General features: G+C 32.4%; 4 protein-coding genes across 9 annotated transcripts; 1 reads left to right on the forward strand and 3 right to left on the reverse strand.

Annotated features, from left to right (window-relative positions):
* Positions 1-1,767: 1,767 nt before the first annotated feature.
* LOC144560661 (U-box domain-containing protein 70-like) lies at positions 1,768-7,147 on the reverse strand. Of its 5 annotated transcripts, none has more exons than XM_078309899.1 (8): positions 6,935-6,982; positions 6,486-6,580; positions 6,036-6,123; positions 5,389-5,736; positions 4,673-4,915; positions 3,853-4,356; positions 2,870-3,631; positions 1,768-2,182 (listed from the first exon to the last, which is right to left on the reverse strand). In XM_078309899.1, exons 4-8 carry the CDS (start codon positions 5,536-5,538, stop codon positions 1,991-1,993), a joined length of 1,851 nt encoding a protein of 616 aa, XP_078166025.1. In that variant the 5' UTR covers positions 5,539-5,736; positions 6,036-6,123; positions 6,486-6,580; positions 6,935-6,982; the 3' UTR covers positions 1,768-1,990. The 5 variants fall into 5 exon arrangements, with proteins under 5 accessions (XP_078166025.1, XP_078166022.1, XP_078166024.1 ...); XM_078309896.1 differs by having other exon boundaries at positions 1,768-2,188; XM_078309898.1 differs by lacking the exon at positions 6,486-6,580 and having other exon boundaries at positions 1,768-2,188; positions 6,935-7,138.
* Positions 7,148-10,470: 3,323 nt separating this feature from the next.
* Positions 10,471-13,458, forward strand: LOC144560719 (enhancer of rudimentary homolog). Its single transcript, XM_078309971.1, has 4 exons — positions 10,471-10,619; positions 11,752-11,851; positions 12,467-12,587; positions 13,221-13,458. The coding sequence occupies exons 1-4, from the start codon at positions 10,617-10,619 to the stop codon at positions 13,327-13,329; spliced, it is 333 nt and encodes a 110-aa protein (XP_078166097.1). The 5' UTR covers positions 10,471-10,616; the 3' UTR covers positions 13,330-13,458.
* A 1,705-nt stretch (positions 13,459-15,163) lies between these two features.
* LOC144560460 (putative ribosome biogenesis protein RLP24) lies at positions 15,164-18,484 on the reverse strand. Its single transcript, XM_078309662.1, has 5 exons — positions 18,421-18,484; positions 17,838-17,931; positions 17,025-17,138; positions 15,934-16,070; positions 15,164-15,513 (listed from the first exon to the last, which is right to left on the reverse strand). The coding sequence occupies exons 2-5, from the start codon at positions 17,916-17,918 to the stop codon at positions 15,342-15,344; spliced, it is 504 nt and encodes a 167-aa protein (XP_078165788.1). The 5' UTR covers positions 17,919-17,931; positions 18,421-18,484; the 3' UTR covers positions 15,164-15,341.
* A 1,424-nt stretch (positions 18,485-19,908) lies between these two features.
* LOC144560999 (putative folate-biopterin transporter 2) lies at positions 19,909-24,583 on the reverse strand. 2 transcript variants are annotated; one of them, XM_078310221.1, is made up of 6 exons: positions 24,467-24,583; positions 23,117-23,464; positions 22,389-22,648; positions 21,904-21,999; positions 21,235-21,405; positions 19,909-20,599 (listed from the first exon to the last, which is right to left on the reverse strand). In XM_078310221.1, exons 2-6 carry the CDS (start codon positions 23,451-23,453, stop codon positions 19,982-19,984), a joined length of 1,482 nt encoding a protein of 493 aa, XP_078166347.1. In that variant the 5' UTR covers positions 23,454-23,464; positions 24,467-24,583; the 3' UTR covers positions 19,909-19,981. The 2 variants fall into 2 exon arrangements, with proteins under 2 accessions (XP_078166347.1, XP_078166346.1); XM_078310220.1 differs by having other exon boundaries at positions 24,331-24,550.
* Positions 24,584-26,991: the final 2,408 nt, after the last annotated feature.

The following is a 26,991-nucleotide window of genomic DNA, read 5'->3' on the forward strand; positions in this document are numbered from 1 at the left end:
TCATTCCGCTATGTTTTTCTCTTTCCTTTTTTAATTTTATTTTTTCAGATATTTCGAGATTTGCTTGGGAGGCTGACGTTAGGTCCGTTTTTAGGGAATAAAGATTTTAACAGAACAGTTTTGACTTCACGCAGCGTATCAATAATAGAATTAAATAAGTCTTTGTGCGCTGCATAAAGTCAATACTACTCTGTTAAAATCTTTATCCCATTTGGGGTTGGGTTCAGACTTCAGCCTATCTAATGGGATAATTCCATAATAATTTTATAATTTCAGGAGGATTATTCAAATAATTGACATATTAAAATAAAATTGTTATTTAAATTGTACCAAATTTTTTTACATAATCTTTCTAAAAATAATTTTTTAATTTGAATTTTTAATGTTCACAATTTCTGATGTTGGTTTGACAAATAATTTTTTTTTGCTATAAATATATCACTTTCCTTTTTTTATTTTATCTCCAAATGTGGGAAGACATACCATTTATACTACATAATTCCTGCAAAAATATATTGTGCGTACCAAACTATATCATAAAATTTTCAATGGTATGTTGAGTTAATTCAAGTCGATAGTCTAGATTGGAAAGTAACAAGATTAAACAACAAATTATGCAAAATGTTATAAAAATGATGAGATTGAATGAGAAATATTGCTTTTAAGTTGTTTTAGAGTCGAATTAGTATTTAAATGGAAATATTATGCTAACTTACTACATAAAATTTAAACAGTAAAAATATATTAATTCTATTGCATTATTTCAAATTTTTAACTTATTAGAAAAAAATTATCCAATCACTGGACTTCATGCGCCTCAAGATTAAACTGTCATACTATCTAACAAGTTAGAATGGTGCAAGGCCTCGTGGGTTGTGTTAATATTATGTAAGAATGCTTACCGGATAAGTGAAGTGTTAATTTGACTTGTACTGTGTAAGGACTTGGTATGATTTGATTGTAATATTTGTAAATTTGTAATATCAAACAAAATAATATGAATATTTATGTGATTTTAATATATGATTTTTAGAGCATCTACATCCCTGGTACTATGAGAGTTTCTAATTTGATGTAGCAGTTTTTAATTCAGTTTTAGAAATGTGAGAGAGTTTCTTATTTAGAAACTATGTTAGAGAATTTCTTATTAAGAAATTGTTTATAAACTCTATGCTAGCTAAATAATTAGCTAAAATTGTTTCTCATTTTTAATTTATTACTGACGTGGTCTGTTAGAAACTCTAAAATTAATTTTAGAGATGTGAGAATTAAAAACTTAGACCATAATTTTTAAAAATTAGTTAACATTTATTTAGAAACTCATTTGAATTGTTGAGATGTAGATACCCTTAGTTTATGTTTACTGTGAACTTTGGAAATAAATGTTATGATTTGAATGAGCTTTTCATTCAAAGGGAAATATCAAATATACATAAATGGCACTGTTTTTAAATATCAAATATACATTCAATGGCACTGTTTCTAGGAATTCACCATTTCCAACTGTAGTCCATGGCAATAATAAGGCAATAATGAGACTCGACACTCCAAAATATTTACATGCGCATGTTGGTCAGATATTTACATAGACCCTTTTTATAAAATAATATAAACAAAATCATTAAAACATTTACATGGATAAGTTCATAGAAATAATCTCTCTCTACTTTGGACTTATCTACATCACTACATGCGCATGGTGTCAAGTAACTCCATGCATTTATATAGACCTTTAATAAAATATAATATTTGAAATTTTGGCGGGTGGAGAGTCTTCAAAATTTATTTACATTAGGAGATACAAAACATTTACATAGTTACACATACTGGATTTCCATACATTACTAGTTCCATGGGACTATCCATGCAAATAGTTTTACGAATTCAAAAAACCAATTTTATTTACATGGATCCTCATTACCATGCAAATAATTTAGAAAAAAGCTCCCATTCTAGTAGCGTCCGGTACAACTTGAAACTGAATGATAGATTAAGATTGCGGGTGCTGCTCAAGCCATTCCTGAATGGCAGAACGAAGCACCCGATTTTTAATCAGATTGCTATTTGAAAGTGGTAAGTTGGTCATTGGAGATGTGTTGTGCCCTCTACTGAGCCACTGTTTTATTGCGTCTGCTTCATATGTGAACCCATCTGCTGCAATACAAGGATCCTGCATCACTTCCTGAAACTCAAGTAACAAATATGATTCAATTACAAATTCTATATTTGTCATTCAACTAATTTCCTAAAGTAAAAGCTATTGAGGTAAGAAACACTACAATCTTATTTGATTATATAGCATGCAACAATCGATTAAATGTTTATTAAAATAAAAAAGAGTACTAGTATAGATATTTCCTTTATAATTCGGATAATTGGGTATCAAACTAAATATATATGGTGCAATTTGACAAACCATCAGCCAATGACCAAATAAATTCTTTAACTGAATTAAATTTTATGCACAACATAAATTATAGAAAGTATATCTACCATTGTACTTCTTTATTTTGATAATAATTTTTTAAGTTGTTGGAAGTGGTTAACGAACTAATATGGCCGTCAATATACCCCTTCTCGTATGGGGAGGATACACTGTATTTTTTTCATTATTAATTCATTCACAACATATCTAAAATTTTATGCACAACATATCTAAAGTTCATCTACGTATTTATAAAATTATACAAAGTATATCAACCATTTTTTCTAGCTCCATCAAGACCACAACATAGTTTCTTTTATTAATAATTCAAATTTAAATTTCAAATAACAGCAAATGATCTCCTAAACAAAGAAAATTTAAATATTTATGGTATACCCATACTATATATTGTGATTGGGAATACAATATTTCAAAAATTATTACCTGATTTATTGGACAGATGAAGTGTGATGGTATGCTCTTTTCTCCAAGCCTAGATCCATGACTCTGTGGTTCCACATAACTAGAAGCAGCCTTCATCAATAGTTCGACCACTATCCACACCTCATTAAGATCAGGTCGCTGGCTTCTAGACAACTCAGCACATCTTAGGGCTATCTTTGCCAAGTCCTTAACTTGCTCAAAGGGCCATGTCCCAGCTGTCTCATCAATCACTGACAAAAGGATCCCATTTCTCATTGCATCTTGCACTTGTCTTGCTATGTTCATTGGAGACTTTCCTGTTAGGAGACGAAGGATAATGATGCCAAAGGAGTAGATGTCTGATTTTGGTGTCAGATACCCAGTTGACAAATACTCAGGGTCAATGTATGAAAATGTTCCTACAGGACGGCTTGTTTGGATGAAAGCAGCTGAGCTGGTGTCCGGTTGTTTCAAGAGGCGAGAAATGCCAAAGTCGCTGATTTTAGTCACCAAATTGGTGTCAAGGAGAATGTTTCCGGGCTTGAGATCTCCATGGACTACTAGTTGGGGCTTGTTTGAGTGGAGGAAAATGAGAGCGAGGCAGATCTCACCGATGATGCGGGTGCGTGCCTGCCATGTCAGAGGTGGGGTGTTGTTGGCACAGGTAAGACGGTCCTCAAGGCTGCCATTAGATAGGTACTCGTATACAAGTGCCGATACTTCTGAGCAGGCTCCTATGAGGTTTACTAGGTTTGGGTGCCTCACTTTAGTGAGGATTGTAATCTATAATTAAGAAAGGAAAAAATTATATAAAGATTAAACTAAAATTGACAAGGTTATAATTTAATACAAGGTCAAAGAAAACTAGGGTAAATCAAGGATCACCATTATAGATGCTACCCAAGAATAACATCCCATGTATTTTTCTTCACTTAAATGTACAACTTCATCAGCCATTCTCTCCTCTCTAACGCATATAAATTTTTTTTTCGTAGATTAAATACCTCTTGTTGGAATTGTGATATGCCTTGTAGGCTCTGGGAATGCAACAGCTTAATTGCTACCGTGGTTCGACGAAGAGAGCCTTTGTAAACAGGTCCAAATCCACCTTCTCCAATCTTCAATGTTTCACTAAAATTCTGGGTTGCTTGCTGCAGTTCTTGCAAGGAAAACTCAGAGTTCAATGCTGTAGAGGAACCACAATGCATATTTTCTTTTTGTATGCACAGCTCCTTGACAAGGAGTTCAAAATCAGAAACTTTTTTTTCTAATGCAAGCCTCCTCTCATTTGCCAACTGAATCTGGTTGAAATGTTCACGTCTTTGGGTTTTGAGGAGGTCATTCTCTACCTTAAGTTGTTCAATTATGTCTTTGCTTTGGAGTTCCTCATGCTCTTTCTCATCAATTTCTCTTCTTAATTGATATTTTTCTTGCTTTTCCCTCCGTAGAGTTTCCTTGAGTTCCCTAATTTCTTCCTCTTTTCGCTGCAAATTATTTGCTAGCTTGTTCTGCAATGTTTAAGTCTTAAATTATGTTGTATTTATAATATAATAACTAAAAATGAATAGGTAAGTGAATATGCCCAAGGGTTATTAACCCAAATACAAGGAAAATCAGGTACAAATATTAAGTTACCCAAATGTACACATAACTGCAAACCACAGACTCTAGTTGTCACAAATAGAAAATAAAAGTAAATAAAACTTTTGTAATTAGCAAAACATGAAAAATGTAAAAGTAGGAAAAAGAAACATCTTCAAGGCCGGGGACCCAATTGTTAGATTACATGAAAAATATAAAAGGGAGTAGGAGGAAAAAAAAAACCTCTTCACAGCAAGGGATCCAATTGTTGGAGCGGAGGTCGAGGACATCACGCACCATTAAGCAGCGGTGAGGATCAAGTTGTGGGTTGGCTTGGAGATCCTTGAGGCGGTTGAAGTAGGCCTCATTGTATTGTTTCAACTTGGGGTTTTCATCCAGTTGCTTCCCAATAGTGTTAAGAATCAGGCAGATGGCTTCTACGTTCTCTTTGGCTGGACATGTCTTACTATCATGCCCCATTAATTGCTGTTTGTTTTATATAAATCAGTTAATGAACCACTAGAATCCAAGAGAATCAAGTAATCAATCAACAAAATGTACGTAGCAGTGAAAACACTAGAAGAAACAATTGGGGAAGGACCCCACAAATCCGAATGCACAACCTCTAAAGGTGAGGAAACAAAAGAAGTACAAGGTTTATAAGGCAAAACATGTGCCTTAGCTTTACAACAATCACTACAAATTTGCAATTTATTTGAAGAGATTGGAAGCCTATAAGAGTTTATTATGAGTTGAGTGGTTGTTGAAAAGGTGTAACCAAAAGAAAAATATACGGCCACACTCATAATTGTCAAGGAAATGATGGGAGAGGAAGGAGATTTAGAGATGTAGCATTCTCTTCTATTCAGAAATACATGTCATAAATATTTATGAAGGCAGGAAACATAAATTTGAAGCTTTAAGTAGGTATTAATGGAGAATAAAATAAAAAGAAAAACCCAAACAACGTGGCGAACAATCCTCTCAGTCAACATTTTTTGCTTGAAAAGCTCTCCAATCAGGCGAATATTCCCTAGAGTGCGCAATTTCAAAAGCCTCTCCTCATCATAACTCTCCGTCTCCTGGTCCGGATCAATGAGATTCCGCATCTCGGCTCTGAGTTCCTTGGCCCCCTCAAAGGTCTCCTGACAGTTGTTCACGATAACACGTTAGAAGGTGATCACCTCACCACCGGGCTCCACTGAGAACACCGGCAACTTGCTGTTCAGGTCTGAGCACAGCTGTGCGTACATCGGGCATAAGGTCGGTTCAAACACAGCCTTCTCAAAAATCAGCGTGGCTACATCCTGGTAAATGTTACAAGGAAAAACAATATCAAATGACAAAATCATGTCAGAACTGGAGAAAGAAAGCATCCCATAATGGTGATAGATGTTCAGTATTATACCAAGGAGTTTGTATCCTCTGAGATATCTCAAATTTTCAGTTTATCTAAAACCAGGCCAATTTTGGTGCCTGTGAATTCAATACCAAGATGGCATAATATTGGGGCTGGAGATGTACTTGAGACCAAGTAAACAACTTTCTCTTTTTCTTTCTTTATTAAAAAAATGAAAAAAAAAAGGAATTTCTGCTAGAAAACTACCTTCAAGATTTCAGCAGTGGTGATGCCAGATTCAATCAACTGTCCCCTGAGAACATAATATTTCTCTGGTGTGAACTTGTTAAGTATACTGCCAAAAAAAAAAAAAAGCCCCTTAGTACGTACACCAGAAGAAAAAAAGGCTAGGAAAATAGCATATCTTTTACTACCAAGACCAAGTGATGATGTATCAAAATAAAATCTGATTGGCAATACACATCCAAGGCCAGTTTTCAGTAGAGTGCAATACTATAGTATAATACATGCAATCAAGTTAAAAGATTATTACTAGCTTTATCTACTGACTAGAGAAAACACAGTAAACATATATTGCTTATATATTCATCTTTCTTTACAAAATAAGCAATGCATACTATACCATATATATAATTTTAATTTTTAACTCACCAATAATTCTCATATCCAACAAGTACAAGGAAGGTAAATTATTACCCTTTAACTGTTTCAAGAACCCTTTCCTTGTCAGAAAGGTTGTATCTTCTTCTCACTAACCATGGCACCTCAGCTTTGATGAGCGTACCAGTTGCCTATTATAAATATAACAAGTAGAACAATTATATCTTTTGAAACTGAAGCTCTATATAATGGAACATTCTTAACAACAAAAAGGTAAAAATCAAATAAAAGGGAGAATTTCGTGTATACCCCTCAAAAACTTTGAATTACGTATTGACCCCTCTAAGTTGGTAATTTCATATTTACCCTTCTAAATTTTAAAAACTCACAAATTTACCGCATTTATTGCATTTTCTTTTAAAACTCATTCTAATAAATTCTAAAGTGAACCAATCCCCAAAGCAGCCATACTTGTGCCGAACCAAAATCAGAACAATCAAAGCCCAGACCCGTGAAGGGATCCGCTACCCAAAACCCTTGCTCACCTTGCCCGACCCGATAGCTGAGGAGACGCCATGTGCGGTTGCGGCCACGGTGAATCGGCTGCTGCGGTTCCCACCACCCGGACTCAAGCTATTAACCGTCTGATCTGTCTGCATAGATCAATCACAACTGTCCGATCTAATCAAATTGTTGTTCGAAGGAGAACAAACGAATAAATCCTACTCAACTTAAACCTCTCACACTCCTCTCTTTCTCATTCCATACTTAAAATAGTTAAATAGTTGAATAATAGTTAAAAGAAGAGTAAAGTAGAGGAAGCGGTGGGTTAATGGGACGGACCCACATGATAAAATATTTTGTTTATTGAGAAATTTAGATTCCCATCATAACTTTTGAATTTAGATATTCTTTCATCAAAACTTTAAAATTAATTATTTTTTCATCTAAACTCACTTATTTATTAATATTTTCATTTCTATATTAAATCAATTATAAACACTTTACCCTTACCTTCAAATATACTTGCAAACCCAAACATGCGAAAGCAGAGACTACTCAGAAAGAATAAAGGAAGAGAGACTCACCATACATATGTTGGCTTATTCAAAGGTCTTTCTTATTTTGTTTTATATTTTGTATTTTTAGTGCCAGAGAAAAGAAGTAAAGAGAAGAAAGATAGTAGAAATTTTCACATTATATTCTTATACATCTTACAAATGAAAACTCATATATTTATAGGTCATGTGGTGATATTTACAAATTCGAAAAAAAAATATGTCATTAATTATGACACGAGTATCAAGTGTATGAATTGCACATTCAAACATGACTCTTAAAAAATCTCAACATTTAATCTATTTAGAAAATCAAAATACATTCACTCTCTAACCAATTAACTAATTGATCAAATATTAATTTCAACATAGAAAAACTAAAACATTAATTTTTAACACCCCCTTAATGTTTTTATTTGTCATACACAATAATACTATAAGGTAAACAATTTGTCACATGAAAACGCTCTCTTGAATATGTCTGTCAATTGATCTCTGGTCATCACATGCTTGATAAGAACTTCTTTATTGTTACTTACTTTTTATCAACTTTTAAAAAACAAATGAACCGGAAAATGTTCATTTTCGATCAGATAATTGTTCATTTCACTACAAACAAGTGTTTATTTCGATTCATAAAAATATGCATGTTAGAATGATTCATACAATAAATTTCGAAGTTTATGATGACAGGTATTTACTTTGCTTCATAAATATGTTTATGTTTGTTTAGACATGTGTTCAATTTGAAAGAGTTCGGAAATGAGTTCTGAAAATTAAGACAACAACTGTTAATTTTTTATTTTAAATGAACACAAACAATTTATTTTTGTTACAATTGTTATATTTTTAGTTTGCCGAACACAATAATATTGTTGTATTAATATTTGAATCAAGCAATTTTGAAAAAAATATACATAATAATATTAATAGTTAGTAAACAAATCAGTCAAAAAAAAAAAGACAAGATGCACATGAAATTTTCAAGAATTATCAACTACTATCAAGAGTCAATATAAAGTTGGAAAACATCAACACAAAAATAATACGAAAGATTAAATTATTCATCAACTTTTTGATAGTTCTAGTCATAGTGACAAATGAATTATTCAGATTCGGTTCGGCGAGATCAAAAATTCGGGAATGATTTAGAATTATCCGAATCAGAAATCTCAGTCCTGCAAGGGAGCAAAAAAAAAAAAAACCAAAAAAAAAAATTGTTCTTTAAAAAAATCGGAAATTTTTTGTAAAATTCAGAAAAAGTTTGTAAAATTTCGCAAATTATTCGGGTTTAATTCGGTCAAAGTTCGGTCAACTGAATAATTCGACGTTCGGTTCAGCATCACCCCAAAAAATAATTATTCCGATATAATTCGGGAATAACTCGGGTATCTTGTAACTATGGTTCTAGTTGGATCCATCAACCATCTAAATTTGATATTTGAGAAACCAACACTCAATTTACCATGCTTTCCTACATAATTGCATTAAATACTTCATTTAAGTCCAAATAACACCCTAAACAAATATAGCAACAAATAAATAAAGTTAAGAAAATAACACTACACTACAAATATTATTATTGGTTTTTTTTTTTCTTTTTACATTTTTATAGACTACGAATGATTAAAGAGGAAGGTTGGATTTTTTTAAAAAAAAAAAAACAATAATAAGTGGCTTAGCTACTACGACCCCGTATCCTCTTTAAATCTGGACCGTCCGATGATAATCTACATCAATCCGAACCGATTTGAAAATTCAAGAGGCATATTTAATATTTATGTCAATTCAAAACGGACGATCCGGATGTTTTATTAACTCAAACTTGAGTTACCGTAGACAATACTAATTCAGTAATTCTAACCACCTCTGTCAATAATATATAGAAGGTGAAGCATTGAAAACAAAATAAATCCATTTGTTATTAGTCCTTATTTTTATCATATTTTACTCATTTAAGTCTAACTTAATTGATTCAATTACATAGTTATCTATTAATGCTTATTGCGCTAGAAATTATATTTCACATTTTTTTTATGATTTAGTCATAACTTTTTCATTATAATTTCAATTTATGTGAAACACAATGCTTTAGAAAGTTCTCCAATGAAATCAGTGGCTCAATACCAATTTTCCCAAATAAAAATGAAATATTAATGTTATGTTTTCAATCAAAAACTAAAAAGTAATAATATTAATTATTCTAGTAAGAAGTATGTCTATATGATAAAAAAATATTGCCATTTTTTTGTGTGTAAGTGGTGCTTAATGCCATTTTCATTAACTCTGAAATAAAATGAAATACATCCAAAATATTTTTGAAATTAGCATAAGCCATTTACAAGATATAAGTATTTTCATCACGTTCAGCAATGCCTACTTAGAACTAATTAAATATGTAGGAAAATTTTACCTTTTATTTAATTCAACATGACTTGAAATTAATTCTACGTTTTTTTATTTAAATTGACATTTACAAAACTATTAACTTTTGTCGTTTAATTTATATACATAGCTCACATTCTCTTTCTGTCAACAACTTTAGTCAGATGCAACTCACGCATTCGTCTCTTCCGTTTCTCTTCGCACCATTTTATGAAAAGCGAAATCCGCTGCTATCCAAAATCTTGCTATCCTTTGTTATTCTCTCTATCGCTCTCTTTCTCCTTTTCTTTTGAAGAGAGATAAAAGTGGACAACAAAACTTTGCTATTCTTCTTACAATAGCAGTAGATTTGGATCCGTTTTCTAAAACATATCAGTTTACGTCAAATTTGATCTATTTTGAATTTGAATATCTTAAAAATTAGAATCATTCAAGTCAAAATTTTAATTAAGTTTTCAAACAAATCTAGAAACATGTTAACTTCAAATATTAAGCTAGATTATACTGTATAATAAGTGTAAATCACAGTGTAAATTTGAGTCTCACAAAAATATTTTTGGTAATAAATTTAAAGGAGGAATAATATGTCCTTTATTATTTATAGCTGTTATAAAATTGTCCGAAATATCAATCCGTATATTTAACCAATTTCAGAATTTTGAGGGTCATCTGTGCAAATTCTCTTTGCAAATTGCTCACTTCCCTTTCCTCTCTAAACTGACCAAAACCCTAGTTAAACAGACACTGGATATATTCTCTCCTCTTCGCTCCAAAAGAAAAAACCATGGTGAAATTCTTTCTCTCTCTCTCTTTCTTTCTCTCTCGCGTAACCCACTATTTTGGTTTGATTTTGTTGTTGTTGGCTCCACTGGGCTGCCAAAATTCTAGAAGACTAACCTGCTACTCTTCTAGTATTGAATTTGGTGCTTATTTAGTGTATTAAAATATTGAGCAGATATGCAATTAGAATAATTTCAAAGAAGATATTAATGTAGAAAGTTGCAATCCTCAATTGTTCCTTGTTGGGTTTTGCTGATATCTTAATTGCTCTTTTTGATTTTATGCCTTTCAATTATCTCAATATATCCTCTTTTTTTTTTTAATATCTGTTTCAACAATTTTATCATATGAGTACTGGGGCAGTGAAATTCCTTGGGAATTCCCTTATATTACTGAGATGAGATCCATTCAAGATAAGAAATTATCATTTTGGATGACTTATTAGGCATTTATAAGAGGGTTTCAAACCATAAATGTGCAAAATCACAACATTTTTGTTGAAATTATGTCATATTATTTATGATTTTATATCACTTGAAACTCTAAAGGCTGCTCTCATCTTTAAAAAAGTGTTTGCAACTTGGCATGAAGCAAGTTTGTCGAAACGTGCTAATGGATTAGTCAATTCATTCAAATAATTGTCTTCATTTTATTTTTTCTGTTTCTCATAATGAGTTATCAAGTGTGAAGTCCTATGTTAGGTATTTAATAAAGTTCATGTGCTATGGAGTTAGTCTAGTTTCTTAAATTAAATTATAAACGATAGACAGTATATATATTTTGTTCTTCCTTTTGTTGCTCTTGTTATATCATATGCAAAAATATGTACAAGAAAAGGAAGCTGATCCTATTATTTATGTTTACTGTTAGAATTAGCCGTTAAGTATTTAATAAATTTCATGTCCTATGAAGCTAGGTCATTTTTTTTTTTTTTAATCTAATTATATATAGGATAACATAGTATATATTTTGTTCTTCCTTTTGCAGCTCTTGTAATATTACTTTATTTTCTTGATTGAACGGCTGTTGTCAAGAAGGATGTTCTAACAAAAAATACGCAAAAATAGTAAAATACGTATGCTATTATTTTTGCTTCTTGTTAGAAGGATGTTCTAACCAAAACTAAGATGTTTTTGTAGGCTGCTAATAACAAGCACACCATCATACTAATGCAACCTACCCCGAATCGTATGACGAGAACTTTTATGGATTATAGTTCCATTGGTCAAGCCATGGAAGGTAAGTTTATCTTAGAAATATGTATTGCAAGAAATGCTTGCTATAGTAATAAATAGGGTTTTTTTTGGTAACAAAACCAAAGAAAAAAATGAACTGATAAATGAGTGAGGCTATGGTACGGACCAATATGCATACTATGGATCAAATCTCCATTTTTAAAGTCTAAACAATTGATCTGAACCGTTCAACATGATCTCCGTATGAAAATGTACTTGTAGATTAATTTTACATTTTTTACAAAAAAATTTTAACTATTTTTTTTGGATATGTAGTGAATCACTTGATCAAAAAAATTCAAGACCCTTAAAAAAAATGACTTCTACCTATCTAAAAAATAGTAAAAGAATTCTAAAAAATGTAAAATATTTTCATATGGAAATCATGTTGAATGGTTCAGACTTCAGATTGACTATTTGAACTATGAAAATGAAAATACTGATCCGTAGTACGAACCAATCTGTTCTATGCATAGTACCATAGCCTCACTCATGATAAACAACCAAAGAAATGAAGCAATTTCATTTGGATTTGTTACTGGTACATACTGGTATACTTGGCTGTGACTAGTAATTCATTTTTTTTGCTAATAACGGGGTTTATTTAATTGAATGGCAGCTCTTTGTGGAATGTATGAGAAAAAACTCAGGGATGTAAACCCGACTGTTCAAAACCTAACTTATGACATATCTGATTTGTTCAATTTCATAGATGGCATGACTGATCTCAGTGCTTTGGTGTAAGTACCATTTTTTTGTTTATTCAACAAATTTAACCTTGCGAATCATGAACTTATTTCTTTGTTAAAGATTTGACTTATTGCTATGCATTTAACGTTTTTAATTTGTATTAACACGGAAAGCTATTGATGGAAGGATGTGTTGACTATAAACGAGCAATTTGACCTTGGTGAAGGGTAAAGATTTTAATAGAACAGTTTTGACTTCATGCAGCGCACGAACCATACACAGCGCTGTTTTGATTCTACACTCCTTGCGCTGCATGAAACCAAAACTGCTCTGTTAAAATCTTTACCCCTTGGTGAAGTATTCAATTTATACAGTTTTCAGTTGGTCCTCTCTTTTCTTGGTTTGTACTATATGCATATTTACCCTAGAAATTGTTAAAATATTCTGCTTTTTAAATCAGGGTTTTGGTTTTTATCAGTGCGATTGAAATCACTCTCTGTCAGGTCACCTAACCCGACTGTAAAATCCAAAATACCAGAACGGTACAGTAGCAAACTTACCTGACTGGTAGGGTCTGTTACAGTGCCAAAATTCTCTGACTAGTTAATAGGTCTCGATTTGATTAGTAAACTACAGTTTTATATATATAATGCAATTCATAGTTCATTGGTTTGAACTTATAGGTACGATTATACTATCCAGGCGTACCTGCCATGTGACCGGCAGTGGATAAAATCTAAGTTGCACCGACATCTCCGTTGCCTCGCCAGAGATCATGGTCAACTTTACTGATCAGTCAGTTTTTATGTACTGTAACATGTTTTATCTGGTGAAGTTAACAGTAACTGTTATAATAATATATCAGCGGATTGATGTGACTTGTAATATACACTTTGTTGTTTGCAGTTGGTTTGTTTTTAATTTGGAATTTGTATTGCTCTGTCATTATTATTACAATCACATGGGCCATATTGGACCATCCGATCAGAATTCGGGTCAATCTGGTCCAAGGTGAAATGCACGGGGCCTCTTTAATATTCGTGCTGGAGCAGATTGAACCATCCGGAGTCAAACTCAAAATTTGAGTTTAGAGGATCAGAATTGAATTGAACTTGCCAGCCGTGAGCCAATTTTTTTTTAGAATATACTTTCTTTTACTGTATTTTCTTTCAAAAAGAATTGCAAGTATATGTTTATTGTTCAAATAATTATAAATTATGTTCCATCCTGAATATTTTGCCTCACCTTATCACACTTCTTGGCTACGTTCTTTGATTACTAGAATTTTTTTTTGTGTGAATAACCATGTAGATTATAAAATAAGGATCTGATATGAACTGGTTTATATCATTATATCACCTAAGGTAACAAAATATTTATGTTTAGATCTGGACCATCCGATCATAATCTACACAAATATTAAAACAAATATTAAAGGGCCTTGTGCATATCACCTCAGACTGGATTGATTGGTTTGGATTTTGATCGGGCGGTCCAGATCTAAGCAAAAATATTTTGTTACCTCAAATGATATGGATTCAACTGGTTCTGCTAGTTTACATGCATAAAGAAAAATTGAGGCAAATTATATCTGATGTAGTGACATTTTGCTTTCGGTAACAATTTTTTTCTAAACAGTGAAATTTATGAGCAAACCAACATGAGTGAGTCTATGGTAATATGCATATCACGATTTGGCACCGTGCTACGGCTCTATATTCGAGTTTTCAAATTCTAACGGTCGATCCGAACCGTTCATCTTGTTCTCCATATTAATATGTATTTGGAGACCAAATTTTATATTTTTTGAAATTTTTTTACTATTTTTTTAGATTTATTGAAAATCACTGTTTTTGGATGGTCCAGAATTTTCAGATCAAGTGATTTTCTAAATATCTAAAAAAATAGTAAAAAAATTTCAAAAAATGTAAAATTTGGTCTCCAAACACATATTAATATGGAGTACAAGATGAACGGTTCGGATCGACCGTTAGGATTTAAAAACTTGAATATAGAGCCGTAGCACGATAACAACCCGTGATATGCATATTACCATAGACTCACTCAACCAACATAACTTAAACCTACAAAGTTTGTTCACAAATCACTGTTCCAAGCGTACATGTTGTCAATTGTTAAAGACTTAAAGAAGACTTTTATACTGTAATTATACTCCAGAAAAAAAATGTAGAATAATTCAGACAATTTGAAAACATTATAAATAACTCTCTAGGCATCAAATTGAGAAAAAAAGATGTTACTTTGCGCAATTTTTTTTTTATCAAATAAATATGCGATTTTCTCCCTAAAACAATAAAAAAGTATAACATTTTTTTTTTCTTTCCTTTTTTGCTATTTTCACCATCTGGAATATTGCTTCTTTATTGACCTGTGCATCTCAACTGAATGAAACTTGGCACTAAAATATAACAAAACTTAAAGAGTGAAAATCAAGACATGCAACAGTTTCTCCATTATTTGCAATGTCTGAGAAAATTACAACCTACTTGTTAAGGGTTATGAAAATACAATTGGATGTAATTAACCATTTGAAACTTTATCATTCTAAAAATGACAGACCAATCAAAATTTTTCACATGCTACTTTCAAATGCTGCAAAAATCAGAATAATAGAACCAAACCACCACATTTTCTTTATCCATATCAGTACAATCATCAGACTCCAATCCGTTTGCAATCTTAAACATACTCTATAATCTACCACCAAGCAAATAAAACCCCACAAAATCTCCTACATTGGATAACAAAAAATACTAGTAAATGAAACCCTATTATAGCAACAATTACTCTTCCATCAGTTTCGTTTCCGTTTGGGTATAGGAAACCGTGACCTTTTGCTTTGGAAGAGTGAGAGTAGCATCCTCTTTGAAAGCTGACGGTGCCTTTACCATGGAAATGCTTTGTTCTAGTTCCTTCCTTGCTTCTATCTTTCTCTTGGTCTTACCAACCTTCAACCTGTCAAACATTTTACAGATTTGCCATTATTAACAAGAACAAAAAGGTTTTAATGTCCGGAATGTATTCATATTCTATCTCTGTTTGTTCAATATTCAATCGTATTCAGGTATATAAATGATTATATCAGATACAAACTATTATCCATAGGTATCTGATCCGTTTACACCCTATAAAATGCATCTCTACACGGGTGCATCATTACAAGGGCCAAAAAGTATTTTCGATGCCTATTTAGATGCAACGGGGCAGTATTAATATAAAATGGGTTTCTTTAAGATTCGTGCTGAGCAGTTCAGATTTTGTATGGATTGACTAAAAATTTGAGATATCTTAGGGGATGCGAATTCTCACCACAAACGGTCTCATGTGCAAAGCACCTTTAATTATTTTCAATTATAAAAAGGAATATGAACAAACCTGTTTGTGATATGGTCGGCCTCTCTCTTGGCCTTCACCTTAGAAATCTTTGGAATGGCTTGAAGTACCTTCTCTGTGTTGATGCGATCGTACCTCAGTGGCCTATTTCTCTTCCGTTCAAACTCAAAGGTCGAATCCTGTTCAAATAAAAAACAAAATGACAAAAAGATACATGAGAAAGGTAATATTGCTATTTCTGAAAAAAATAAAGATTCATTTAGGCCATGTTTGGTTGTGGAGTAAGCGGTGGAGTAAACCCCTTCACACTTAAGCAGCCAAACGAGTAAAATACAAGAAAGACGTGAGTTAATCCAAAATAAGTTACTCCCACCTCTCCCGGCAGATTAACATACTCCACACTCACTTCACCGATGGGGCCCGCTGTTATAGGCAGAGGTTCATTTCTAAGATGGAGTAGGCAATAGCGGTGACCTAATATTTTAGGGTCTTTTATGCTAAAGTTATCTTTTGTGGTGTTCTATACTTGTCTGTTAGGGTTTCTGGTTTATGAAGGCTTTGATGAACTGTTTTGAGATTTCTTTGCTTACAGGGACTATTATGCATATGTTGATACGTTGGTGATATGATAGCTTTTTAGGGGCTGGTGAGCTTATTTCTTTAGGTATTCAGAACCTAGAGCAGATGACACTATATGATGAGGATCTATTGGACCTGGCTTCATTTGAAGATCTTTGAACCGGCGTTTTTTATTATGACTGCCTTTAGTTTTTGCTATTTTGTTGTTACAAAGCTATATTTCTATGTGGTGTTTTGTTCTAATTCTAGCTATGAGGATTGATGTAAAAACATAGGTGGGTTGGTACCAACTTGGTACCATCTTCACCCCTTGTGATTTTCTAATGAAAATCAGTGGCAATGACCACTTATTTAAAAAAAAAACTTTACTCCACAACCAAACATGACCTTAAGCAGTACTTTTAACAAGGTTGTACTCAACAAATTCAAATATTTTGATACTAATTCTCAACAAAACCAAATTCCATGCATACAGCACCTAAACCTGAGACCAACCATGGTAAACCAGATCAAAGCAGTAAAAAGAAAGGTAGAAGAACTGTAGTTGGATGTACCTTGGTCATGTCCTTGCCATGCAAGCGACGGTACGCTTTAGTCCATTTCACCTTGCGAGGGTTTCTCTTCATCTTGAAATTCTTGTGGCATTTTGACCGGCAAAACTTAAATATCTGACAAACAATTAAAAAGACAATCAAAACACAATAGGAGGGAAAAGAAGCCGCCAATTAACTACTCAAGTACAATATGAACTGGTATGCAAGAAGATAGCACATATGTACCTAAAATTTGTCAAAATAGGTAATTTGGTACAAAGCAAAAGGCCTCAGGAATAAAGGCCAGAAGGCAGTTGCAAAACTGTACTGTTTATGTACCCAGTCAGATTGGTACTGGTATATGAACTGGTACGTAAAAAAGATTGCACACATGTATCCCAAAACTTTGTCAAAATTGGTAATTTGGTTCACACAGCAAAAGTCCTTAGCAAAAAGAGCGAGAAGGCAGTTGCAAAATGTACTGTTTCTGAACGGAACCAGGTCATATGCCCAGTCATATTGGTACTGGTATATGAATTGGTACGCATCAAAATATAACACAAGTAAACCAAAATTTGTCAAAATTGATAATTTGGTCCACAACAAAAGGCCTTAGGAATAAGGGGGACAAGAAGACAGTTGCAAAAAATGTACTGTTCCTGAACAGAACCAATTCATATACCCAGTCAGATTGGTACTAGTATATGAACTGGTACGCAAGAGGATAGCACATATTTATCCCAAAAGTTTTAAAGATTGGCAATTTGGTTCACACAGAAAAAGACCTTATACACCCAGTAAGATTGGTACTGGTATATTGACTAAGAGATTCACCTTAGCATCGTTTCTCACAAATTGAATACCATGGCCAGGATAGATAGTAGAAGAACAGAACCAGCACTTCTCTAACCTCATTGCTACTCAAACCCTGTAAACAAATAAATCCATATTAAACAAAGAAGAAAGGGAGAATAGTTATCCAAGTAGGTACTGAATTAAAGAAATTCATCTTTTTATGAAATAATCCAGGAATAAACTAAATAGCTCTATTCCCTCCAATTTCAACATACCAGCAAAATTAATAAGCTATTTTGTGCTGTATATTATAAGAAAACACAAAACCAACTTTTAATCAGATAAATTACTCAGTTTTTCTAAGAAGCAGTTGAATAATACTACTTGGGACTACTAAATAATAAAGTAAAAGCAAGGAAAAGGGTTTCAATGTGTTACAAATCAAACCCTAATTGCTTGCAGAGAAACCAAACCAAGAGGAGATACACAGACCTAAAAGACCTAAGATTGTACCCCGAAAGAAACTAAAAGGAAATATCAGATTCAGGTTTAAGCAAACCACGCTATTTTCCTTGATTTGGGCATACTGGTAAAAGGCAGCAGAGGGAGAGAGCGAGCGTACCTGAGAGAAGAGAGGCAGCGGAGAGAGAGAGAGAAAGAGGAAGAGAATTCATATCACCTAAGGTAACACAAGATATTTCTGTTTTAATCGAAACCATCCGATCAGAATCGGCACGAATATTGAAGGCTCGGATTTTGATCCTACAGTTCATATATAAACAGAAATATACTGCTACCTCAGAGGTTATGGGCTCTACCGTCCGATCCGGGACGTTGTGTTTCGTACTTTCGTACCATCATGAAATGAGATTTTCCCAAAACGGTGTTTGTTGATTTTTATTTTTTTTCTTAATATTCGGGGAAAAAGAAGGAAATTTCCTTATGCCCCTCAAAAACTTCTAAATTACACATTCCCCATCTAAATTTATAATATCATATTTATCCTTCTATATTTCAAAAACTCACAAATTTACGAATTTTATTGGCTTTTCTATTAAAATTTATTCTATATTTACAAAGTACATTTTTGTACCATCTATTGAAAAATAAAAAAAAATATGAAACATTTTAGAAAATGTCAGTCTTTTAATTTGTTCATTTTCAAGGACAAATAATCCATTTCTGTAATTCTAATGCATACACAAATGTATATCTAAATGTCACTGTGTATGTGTTAGAAGTAGAGAAATGAATAATATGTCCATAGAAAATAGATCAATTAGAAGACTGACATTTTTCTTAAACATGCAACATTTTTTATTTTGTTAATAAAAGATAAAAATATGTACTTTAAAAATGTAGAAATGAGTTTTAATAAAGAAGACAATAAAACTGATAAATTTGCGAGGCTTTGAAATTTAGAAGGGTGGATATGATATTTTAAATTTTAGAGGAGAAAATATATAATTTTAAAGTCTTTTTAGTGCTACCGTGAAATTCTCCTAAGAATGTGATTGGGTTGTTCATAAATATTATTTTTTTAGATTATTTTTGCACTTCATCCCACATTTCTTATTGGGACTCCTAAAATAAATATTTATACTAAACATAACAAAATATATATATCGAAATTCGTAAGTATTTATATTTAATATCAAAGTGTTTATCGTCTTTTTTCTAGATAATTATAAAAAAAAAGGTTCAAGTTAAAGGTTTTATTGAATAAGTAAAATATAATTTTCAGAGTCTTTATTACTAGCAATGTTGATACAAATATTTTTATTATCAAGTAAAGCTGTAAAAGTGCGTTTTGAGCTAGATTGTAAGGAGTATTGATTATCACTTCTCAATATTTTTTATTACGTAATATAAAATCACCTGGAATTAAAAGTAACAATTATCTGCTTTTGTAATTATGTTAATATTGAATTTTTAGAGTAACAAAAAAGTTACACAAATAAATTTGTCATTAGTTATTTACTTATGTTATTAGGGTACAATATTTAGAATAAGTGATTAAGAATATAATGTTATTTTTAAAAAGAAAAATTAACGAAAAAAAATTCAGATATTCTGTTATTCATAAAAAGAAAAATAAAAATAATTCATGAAAGAAGTAAAAAGAAATATATCATTTTCTTCTAAACAAAAGAGAAATATATCATGTAAATTGCTCAAAAATCTCAACTCTTTCCAATCAGTGAGACCAACTCACTTTCTTCTCCTACCACCTCTAGTTCTATGTCATTTTGTTTTTCTCTAACATGTTCACTATTCTCCAAAACAATATCAGAAGGAAGCATTGCAAAATTCTGATCACTTGTCGGTATCAGAAACAAAAACCCAAGTGGCAACAACCTCGAAAAATTCCGTACCAGTACAGCAATCCACAAGTTGCTGAATTCATCTCTGGTAACCTTGAGCAAGTGAAGGAGAAGGCCACCGGCCCAAGACGAGGTCAAAATACCGGCATAGTCAATAGACATTAAAAGCGCGAAGAACGTACCCTCGATTCCTGGGGGACACAATTTGTAGCTGAGAATCATAAGCGGCATCCACTTAAGGTTCCCGGCAAATGCTGAGATACCACTGTCTATGACACCGAAAAGATGATCAGGTATATGTAGATTTAGGTTTAGACGGAGTAGGAATAGTAAATCGAGCATGCCTGACATGCTAGCGAGTATCTGGGCCCACAAGAAAACACTCCGAAAGGGGTTATCTTTGAGTTTAGTTTGATATAACAATACACCGAGGAGAGAACCTATTGATCCGACTGAGTAGATAAGTCCGATGAAACTCTATAATAAAATAAACAATAGTTATGTTATATCATGTAAACCTAATAAGATACAGGTTAGCATAGATACCAGATCGAAATAGATATATCCTCAACTGAGCCTTTGTCCTTGCAAACTTATCAATCATAGCCTAAGGTGAAGTAAATTTTATGAGGCTATATATGGTACTATGCATAGCACGGATTGATCTGTACTATGGATCAATACTTCGGTTTTCAAAGTCCAAACAGTCAATCCGAACCGTTCAACATGATCTTCATATGAAAATGTACTTGGCGATCAAATTTTTACATTTTTCTGATTTTTTTTACTATTTTTTAAAATAAGTAGAAAATAACCTAATTTAAAAATTATGAACCATCCAAAAGTAGTGATTTTTCAACTTATAAAAAAAATAGTAAAAAAATTTCTAAAAAAGTAAAATCCGGTCTCCATCAACATTTTGATATGGAGATCATGTTGAGCCGTTCATATCAACTGTTTGAACTATGAAAACAGAGATATGAATCCATAGTACGGGCCGATCAGAAGCTTTGCAAAGTACAATAACCTCACTCTAATAGCTTTATCCAAACAGTTCCAGTTTAACAGTAAAAAAAAAATTGCTGCGGATAAAAAATGGGAAGTTCTGGTACCTCAGAAAAAGCAGGCCCTGCTGTTGGATTGCTGTACCAGTAGAACATACCAACTGAGATATCCAGACTCAAAGCTAGAGAGAGGTACATATAAAGGCATGGTCTCCACACTTCCGGACACTTCAATGCCGACCACATACTTTTATTAGCTTGTAGAAATTTCTCATGAACCTAATTGAACAAAATATATTGATATAAGGAAAAAGTAAAAATATTCCTTTTTTTAACCCCTGTTAGGTAGTCTTAAAATACCTATGAAAAATGTGAATGTTAAATACGTTTGCATCATTATCAATTTTTTTTAACCAAAAAGGTCCAAATTGCCCTCCAGATTAGTTTATGAAGGGAGTAAATAGGGTTACTTGAGCATTTTTTTCAACAAGTGGAGAAATTTACCCATGAACCTAATTGAACAAAATATAATGATACAAGGAGAAGTAAGATATTCTTTTTTTACCCCTGGTAGTCTTAAGTACCTATGAAATATGAGAATGTTAAACATGTTAGCATCATTATCTCAGAATATAATTTTTTTACCAAATTGCCCTCCAGATTAAATAGGGTGGCTTAAGTATCTTTTGCAACAAGTGGAGAAATTGACCCATAAAAAATTATGTTAAGAACTACATATATGTTGAGATTTGGTAGGGGAGTTTTATACAAACAAACCTGATTATAAGAGAAATCTTCAATGCGCGTCTCCTTCAATACAATCCCAATTGAAAATACAACTGCAGAGGGAATGCTTAACAATCCAAGAACCCCCTTTCAGACAAACATCTAGTATTATTAAAAATACAAAAGCAAAAGATATAATACTATAATAGAGAACTAAGTAACACATGCTGGCATGGTTCCAGTTTTTATCCAATCTAAAAGTTTTTTTTACTTCTTTGTTTTATTTTAGGCATTTCTTGGCTTAATTCAGACTTGATTTATCATCTAGTTCCATATAAAGAGAATTATACACAAACTTTTGCTTCATGTAGTGTACGAGTCATATTGGTTCTATTATCCGTGCACTGCATGAAGCAAAAACTCCTCTGTAATTATCTAGGGTCCCAGTACTATAAGAAAAGTACATAATAATCCATGAGAAAACCAGTTCAAAGTTATTAAAATTCAACAAACAAATGATTAAACAAATTGCTAACCTGAGATCCCATGTGTTGAACAAGAACACCGCTAATGGAGTACCCGACAAGGCCTCCAATGGATTCGCACAAGCTGCACATGCTTTGCATGTGAGAGGTAAGAGAGGGGTGTGTTAGACTCTTTTGCACCACCAATGCATCAATGGTCACACTAGATATCGCTGCACCGGCACTCTGCAGTGTCATTGTCATTGCAGCAAGTGTTATGGGAAGCGTACTGTCTAGAGATATAGTTAGAGTAGATATTATCCCTATTGCACCTGTGAAAATATATATACCAGTATGGGTTTAGTTTTGATTTTTGTGATTGAATTGGGCAACTATACCTAAATTTATGGCTTCGACCTCGATTTAACGCATTTGAGTCCCAAATTTATCTTACTTAACCATTAACAATCCAAAATTTCAACTATGGTGTTTCTACTATGCAAGTATCTACTGTTGGTTTCATACCAATGCACCCACAAACAAACCAAATGCCAAAATACAAAAACTTTATAACATTCACATCTAATATTGATGTTACTTAACCATTAAAAATACAATAATTTTCAAATCTTACTAAAAAAAAACAATAATTTTCAATTATGGTATTTCTGCTATGCAAGCATCTGCTATCGGTTTGATGGTTTCGTACCAATGCACCGACAAACCAACCCGAAACCTAAAATACACAAACTTTATAACAGTACCAGTTCTAATATTGACAGTTCTAGAAGCAAATGTACCTGCCAAGATGAAATAAGGTCGTCTCCGGTACCCTCGTACTGGTACACAATCAGTCAAAAGGCCCCAAATTGGTTTGACTATCCAAGGAATCCAAGTCATACCATCATAAAACTGTGCCTGAGAAGGTTGCAGCTTTTGCACATCCTTCCAATAGAAATTGCTCGCTACTTCAGTTACACCACATCCCAAGCCCTGGCAGATTCCATAAGCTGAGACCACGCCGTACACAAAAGACCAGTGTAGCTGGTCTGAGAGTATCCTGAGCCAACTCCATGGCCATTTGGAATCGTTTGAAGCATTCTCTTGTTCCATGGATCTTGCATTTTTTGCTTTCATTCGTTCTAAGGCTAATGTGGAGACAATGTAAGCATTTGAATAATTTCTATAAATTTTTTGGTTTTGTGAGGAGTTTTTGGTTGAACAAGATTCCTATTTTTGTAAAAATGTTTTGGGTAGAAAGTAGAAACGCAAAGGAGAAGAAGAAATGTGTTGACCAAATTTAATTTTTTATTTTTCGTTGACCGTATAATGTATTTGCCAAATGGGTGTTAAAGATCTCCACTGTTTTACCTAGAAGCAATAAGATTAGAAAACTAGTCTTGGTCAAGTTGGTCTTACTTGCAAGTATGACAAATACTACATATTTTCAATATTATCTGGAATTTACCAAAAGAGGGATTTGGAGGATTTCTTTTATTCAAAAATAAAATATTATTTTCCCCACCTTTGCCGCGTTTTGCTGGATTGGAAATTTTCTTGCAACGAAGTAATGGTTATCCTCTAATTAGAGTGATCTCAGCTGTTCAGGAGCCTCTTTCTTGTAAAATATAACTACTATTAATTTACATACTAATTTTGTAATAGTCAATTAGTATTCCATAATAATTATCAAAATTAGGAACCATTTAAAACAATCATCAATTTACATTATAAAGTTTTAAAATTAGTCCGCAAATATAGTGTAGTGGTACGAGTTCCGTCTCTCTATGTAGAGGTCACATAGAAAGAATAACATCTAAAAGAGATATGTTGAGCCAAATAATATAGGGGTGCTCATCGGTTCGGTTCGGCTCAAACCGAACTAAAATAGAAAATCCAAAATTTTATTCGGTTTTCAAAAATCAAACCGAACGGAACCGAAATAGAATCAAAACCGAATAAGAAAACTTCGGTTAAACCGAAATTAAATATTAATAGTAGAAATTCAAATTACCTAGCTCAAAATCATGAACACTCAATCAAAATTCACCAACCAAGTTAAATAACTAATTTTCATCCAATATCACAACTACTCAGAAAGAAGCTGCAAGAAACCAAGAACCCAAAACGGAGCAATATCCGTGGATTACCTCGTCGGAGCTGCTTCGATTTTGTCCAGCCGAAGAAATTAGAAGAGAAACGGGTGTGAAGGAGGAAGTGAAAGTGAAAGTGAGAGAAAGAGAAAGAGAGAGAAAGGAGTGAGTGGGGAGTGAGACCCAGCTAGAGAGAAAAGAGTAAGTGGGATCTACTACTCTCTAGGGTGGGTGGGACCCAGCTGAAGATTACAAACTTATATTATATCTCTTAATATAATTAATCTAAGAATTGACTTTTAGATTACAACACTAATATAAATGTACCGATTCCCAAAATTTCGGACACAATACTTCTGAAAACATGACACAAACACAGCCTAACAAAGACACATATCTGGTAGGTCATGCCATGGGGTGCGTATCCTCTCAGCCGGTATTTGCTCGGAATGACAGAGGAGGCAGTATTATTTGTGCTTTGAGATTCGTGCCAAGTTAAAAAAGGACAATTTTGAATCGTCTGATTCAATTGTACTCAGTCCGGTAACCTGAGAGGATGTGAATTCGTTATTTTGTGTCCTTAACTGTGCGTGTTGATGTGTCCGACACGCCGTGTTTTTGAAATCCCCTAGTCATTAGTACAAAAGCCATTATTCACTATTTATCTACCCGGAATATATGCTATTTGTGAGGAATCAATTAAACTATCCATAATGATTGCTAGCCTATCAGCTATGAATTTGGTAATTAAAGCTACAATTGATTATACTGATGTGTTTGTATTTTGTGATGAAATCGCTAAGACATTGAAATCAAATGCTTTTCAAAAGGTTTGGTAGGAAAGAAAGGACTGCAAGAGAAAACTACTGTTTTTTTTTTTTTTAATAATTAGTTTATGCTAGGTTTAATTTAGCGGTTTTCTAAACAAAAACCGATGTGCCTTTGCTTAGAAGTTAGAATCAATATACAAGCCTCTGTTCCTTCATAAAAAAAAAAAAGTTTATGCTACGAAGAAAGTTGTTCAAGAAACAGCTCTTGTTCTATAGGTTAGGAATTAAAGAGATTCTATCTTGTGATTTATAATAATAATAATAATAATAATAATAATAATAATAATAATAATAATAATAAAGATATTTATTATAAGATGTTGTTTATTTTTTAAGAATGATGAGATCATTATCCATCTCCTGATATTTTAAAATAAATTACTCATATCAGCAGTAATCAGTAATTTTTAAATCAGTAATATTTAAGCAATTTGTAAATCAGTAAAAGTAAAAAAAAAACTGATATAATAATAATAATTAAGAAATATATAATCTAGATATTTTAAAATAAATTACTGATTTACTAACATCTAAATATATTTCTTTTCATAATAAATTTACTGATTACAAAAAACATATATCATTAACAAAATAGTAATCACTAATCATATCATAGTGTCATCTTGTTCATCAAAATATGCCGACTCAAGCTGGAGGTGTAAATGGAGTGGATACGTACACGATCCAGATATTATCATTTGAACTTAATTTATTTTTTTATTAATTTATTTAACTATCCAAATTGTTCTAAAAATTTATTCCAACATTTATAAGATTAGACGGTTGATGACTTTTTATATGTGGTTGTAAAATATAACTATTATTTAATTCACATACTAATTTTGTAATAGACAATTAGCATTTCATATTAATTATCAAAATTAGTAATCATTTAAAACAATCATCATTCCCGTTATAATGTTTTAAATTTCAAGTTCTCAACTTAAATTTAAATGGTCCATAAATAATAAAGTCTCAAGAAACAAAAATAATATAATTTAATATAATTTATGAAGATAACTTAGAATGTAATAATATAACAATTGACTTTTAGATTACAATACTAACATAATTCATGAAATTTAGAACACAATATTTATGAAAACACAGCACAAAGACGATCTAACATAACACATTTGATAGGTCGTGCTGTGTTGTTACCTGTCCTTAATCGTGTGTGTTGACATGTGTGTCCGACATGCCGTGTTTTTACAATGTCCTACTAATGAATACATAAACCATTATTCATTATTTGTCTACCAATAATATATGCTATTTGTGAGGTATCAATTAAAAAACTATATATGAATTTGGTAATTAAAGCTACAATTGATTATTGATTACTGATGTGTTTGTATATTGTGATGGAGATGGCCAAATTCGGATTCAAATCTGCTCTTCTTAAGAAAAGGAGCACCCTCCTATTCCTTCATCCGAGCTGTTAAAAATTGATCCGACGGCTTCAATTACTTTTTTTTTTATATCAATATAATCTATTAAAACAAATCAGATGTAATTGAAGCCGTACGATCGATTTTGAACGGTTCAGATGAAGAAATAGGAGGTTGCTCCTTTTCTTAAGAAAAGGAGCAGATTTGAATCCGCCAAATTCAGTGTGGAAATCTCTAAAACATTGAAGTAAAATGCATTAAATAGTTTGACTAAATGATGATGCAAATTTACCCCTTTTTAAAAAGATTTGGTAGAAAAGAAAGGAGTGCAAGCCAAAACTATTTTTTAAGTTAGTTTATG

Source organism: Carex rostrata, chromosome 10 (genome assembly GCF_964058835.1).
Source record: "Carex rostrata chromosome 10, lpCarRost1.2, whole genome shotgun sequence".
Taxonomy (NCBI): Eukaryota; Viridiplantae; Streptophyta; class Magnoliopsida; order Poales; family Cyperaceae; genus Carex; species Carex rostrata.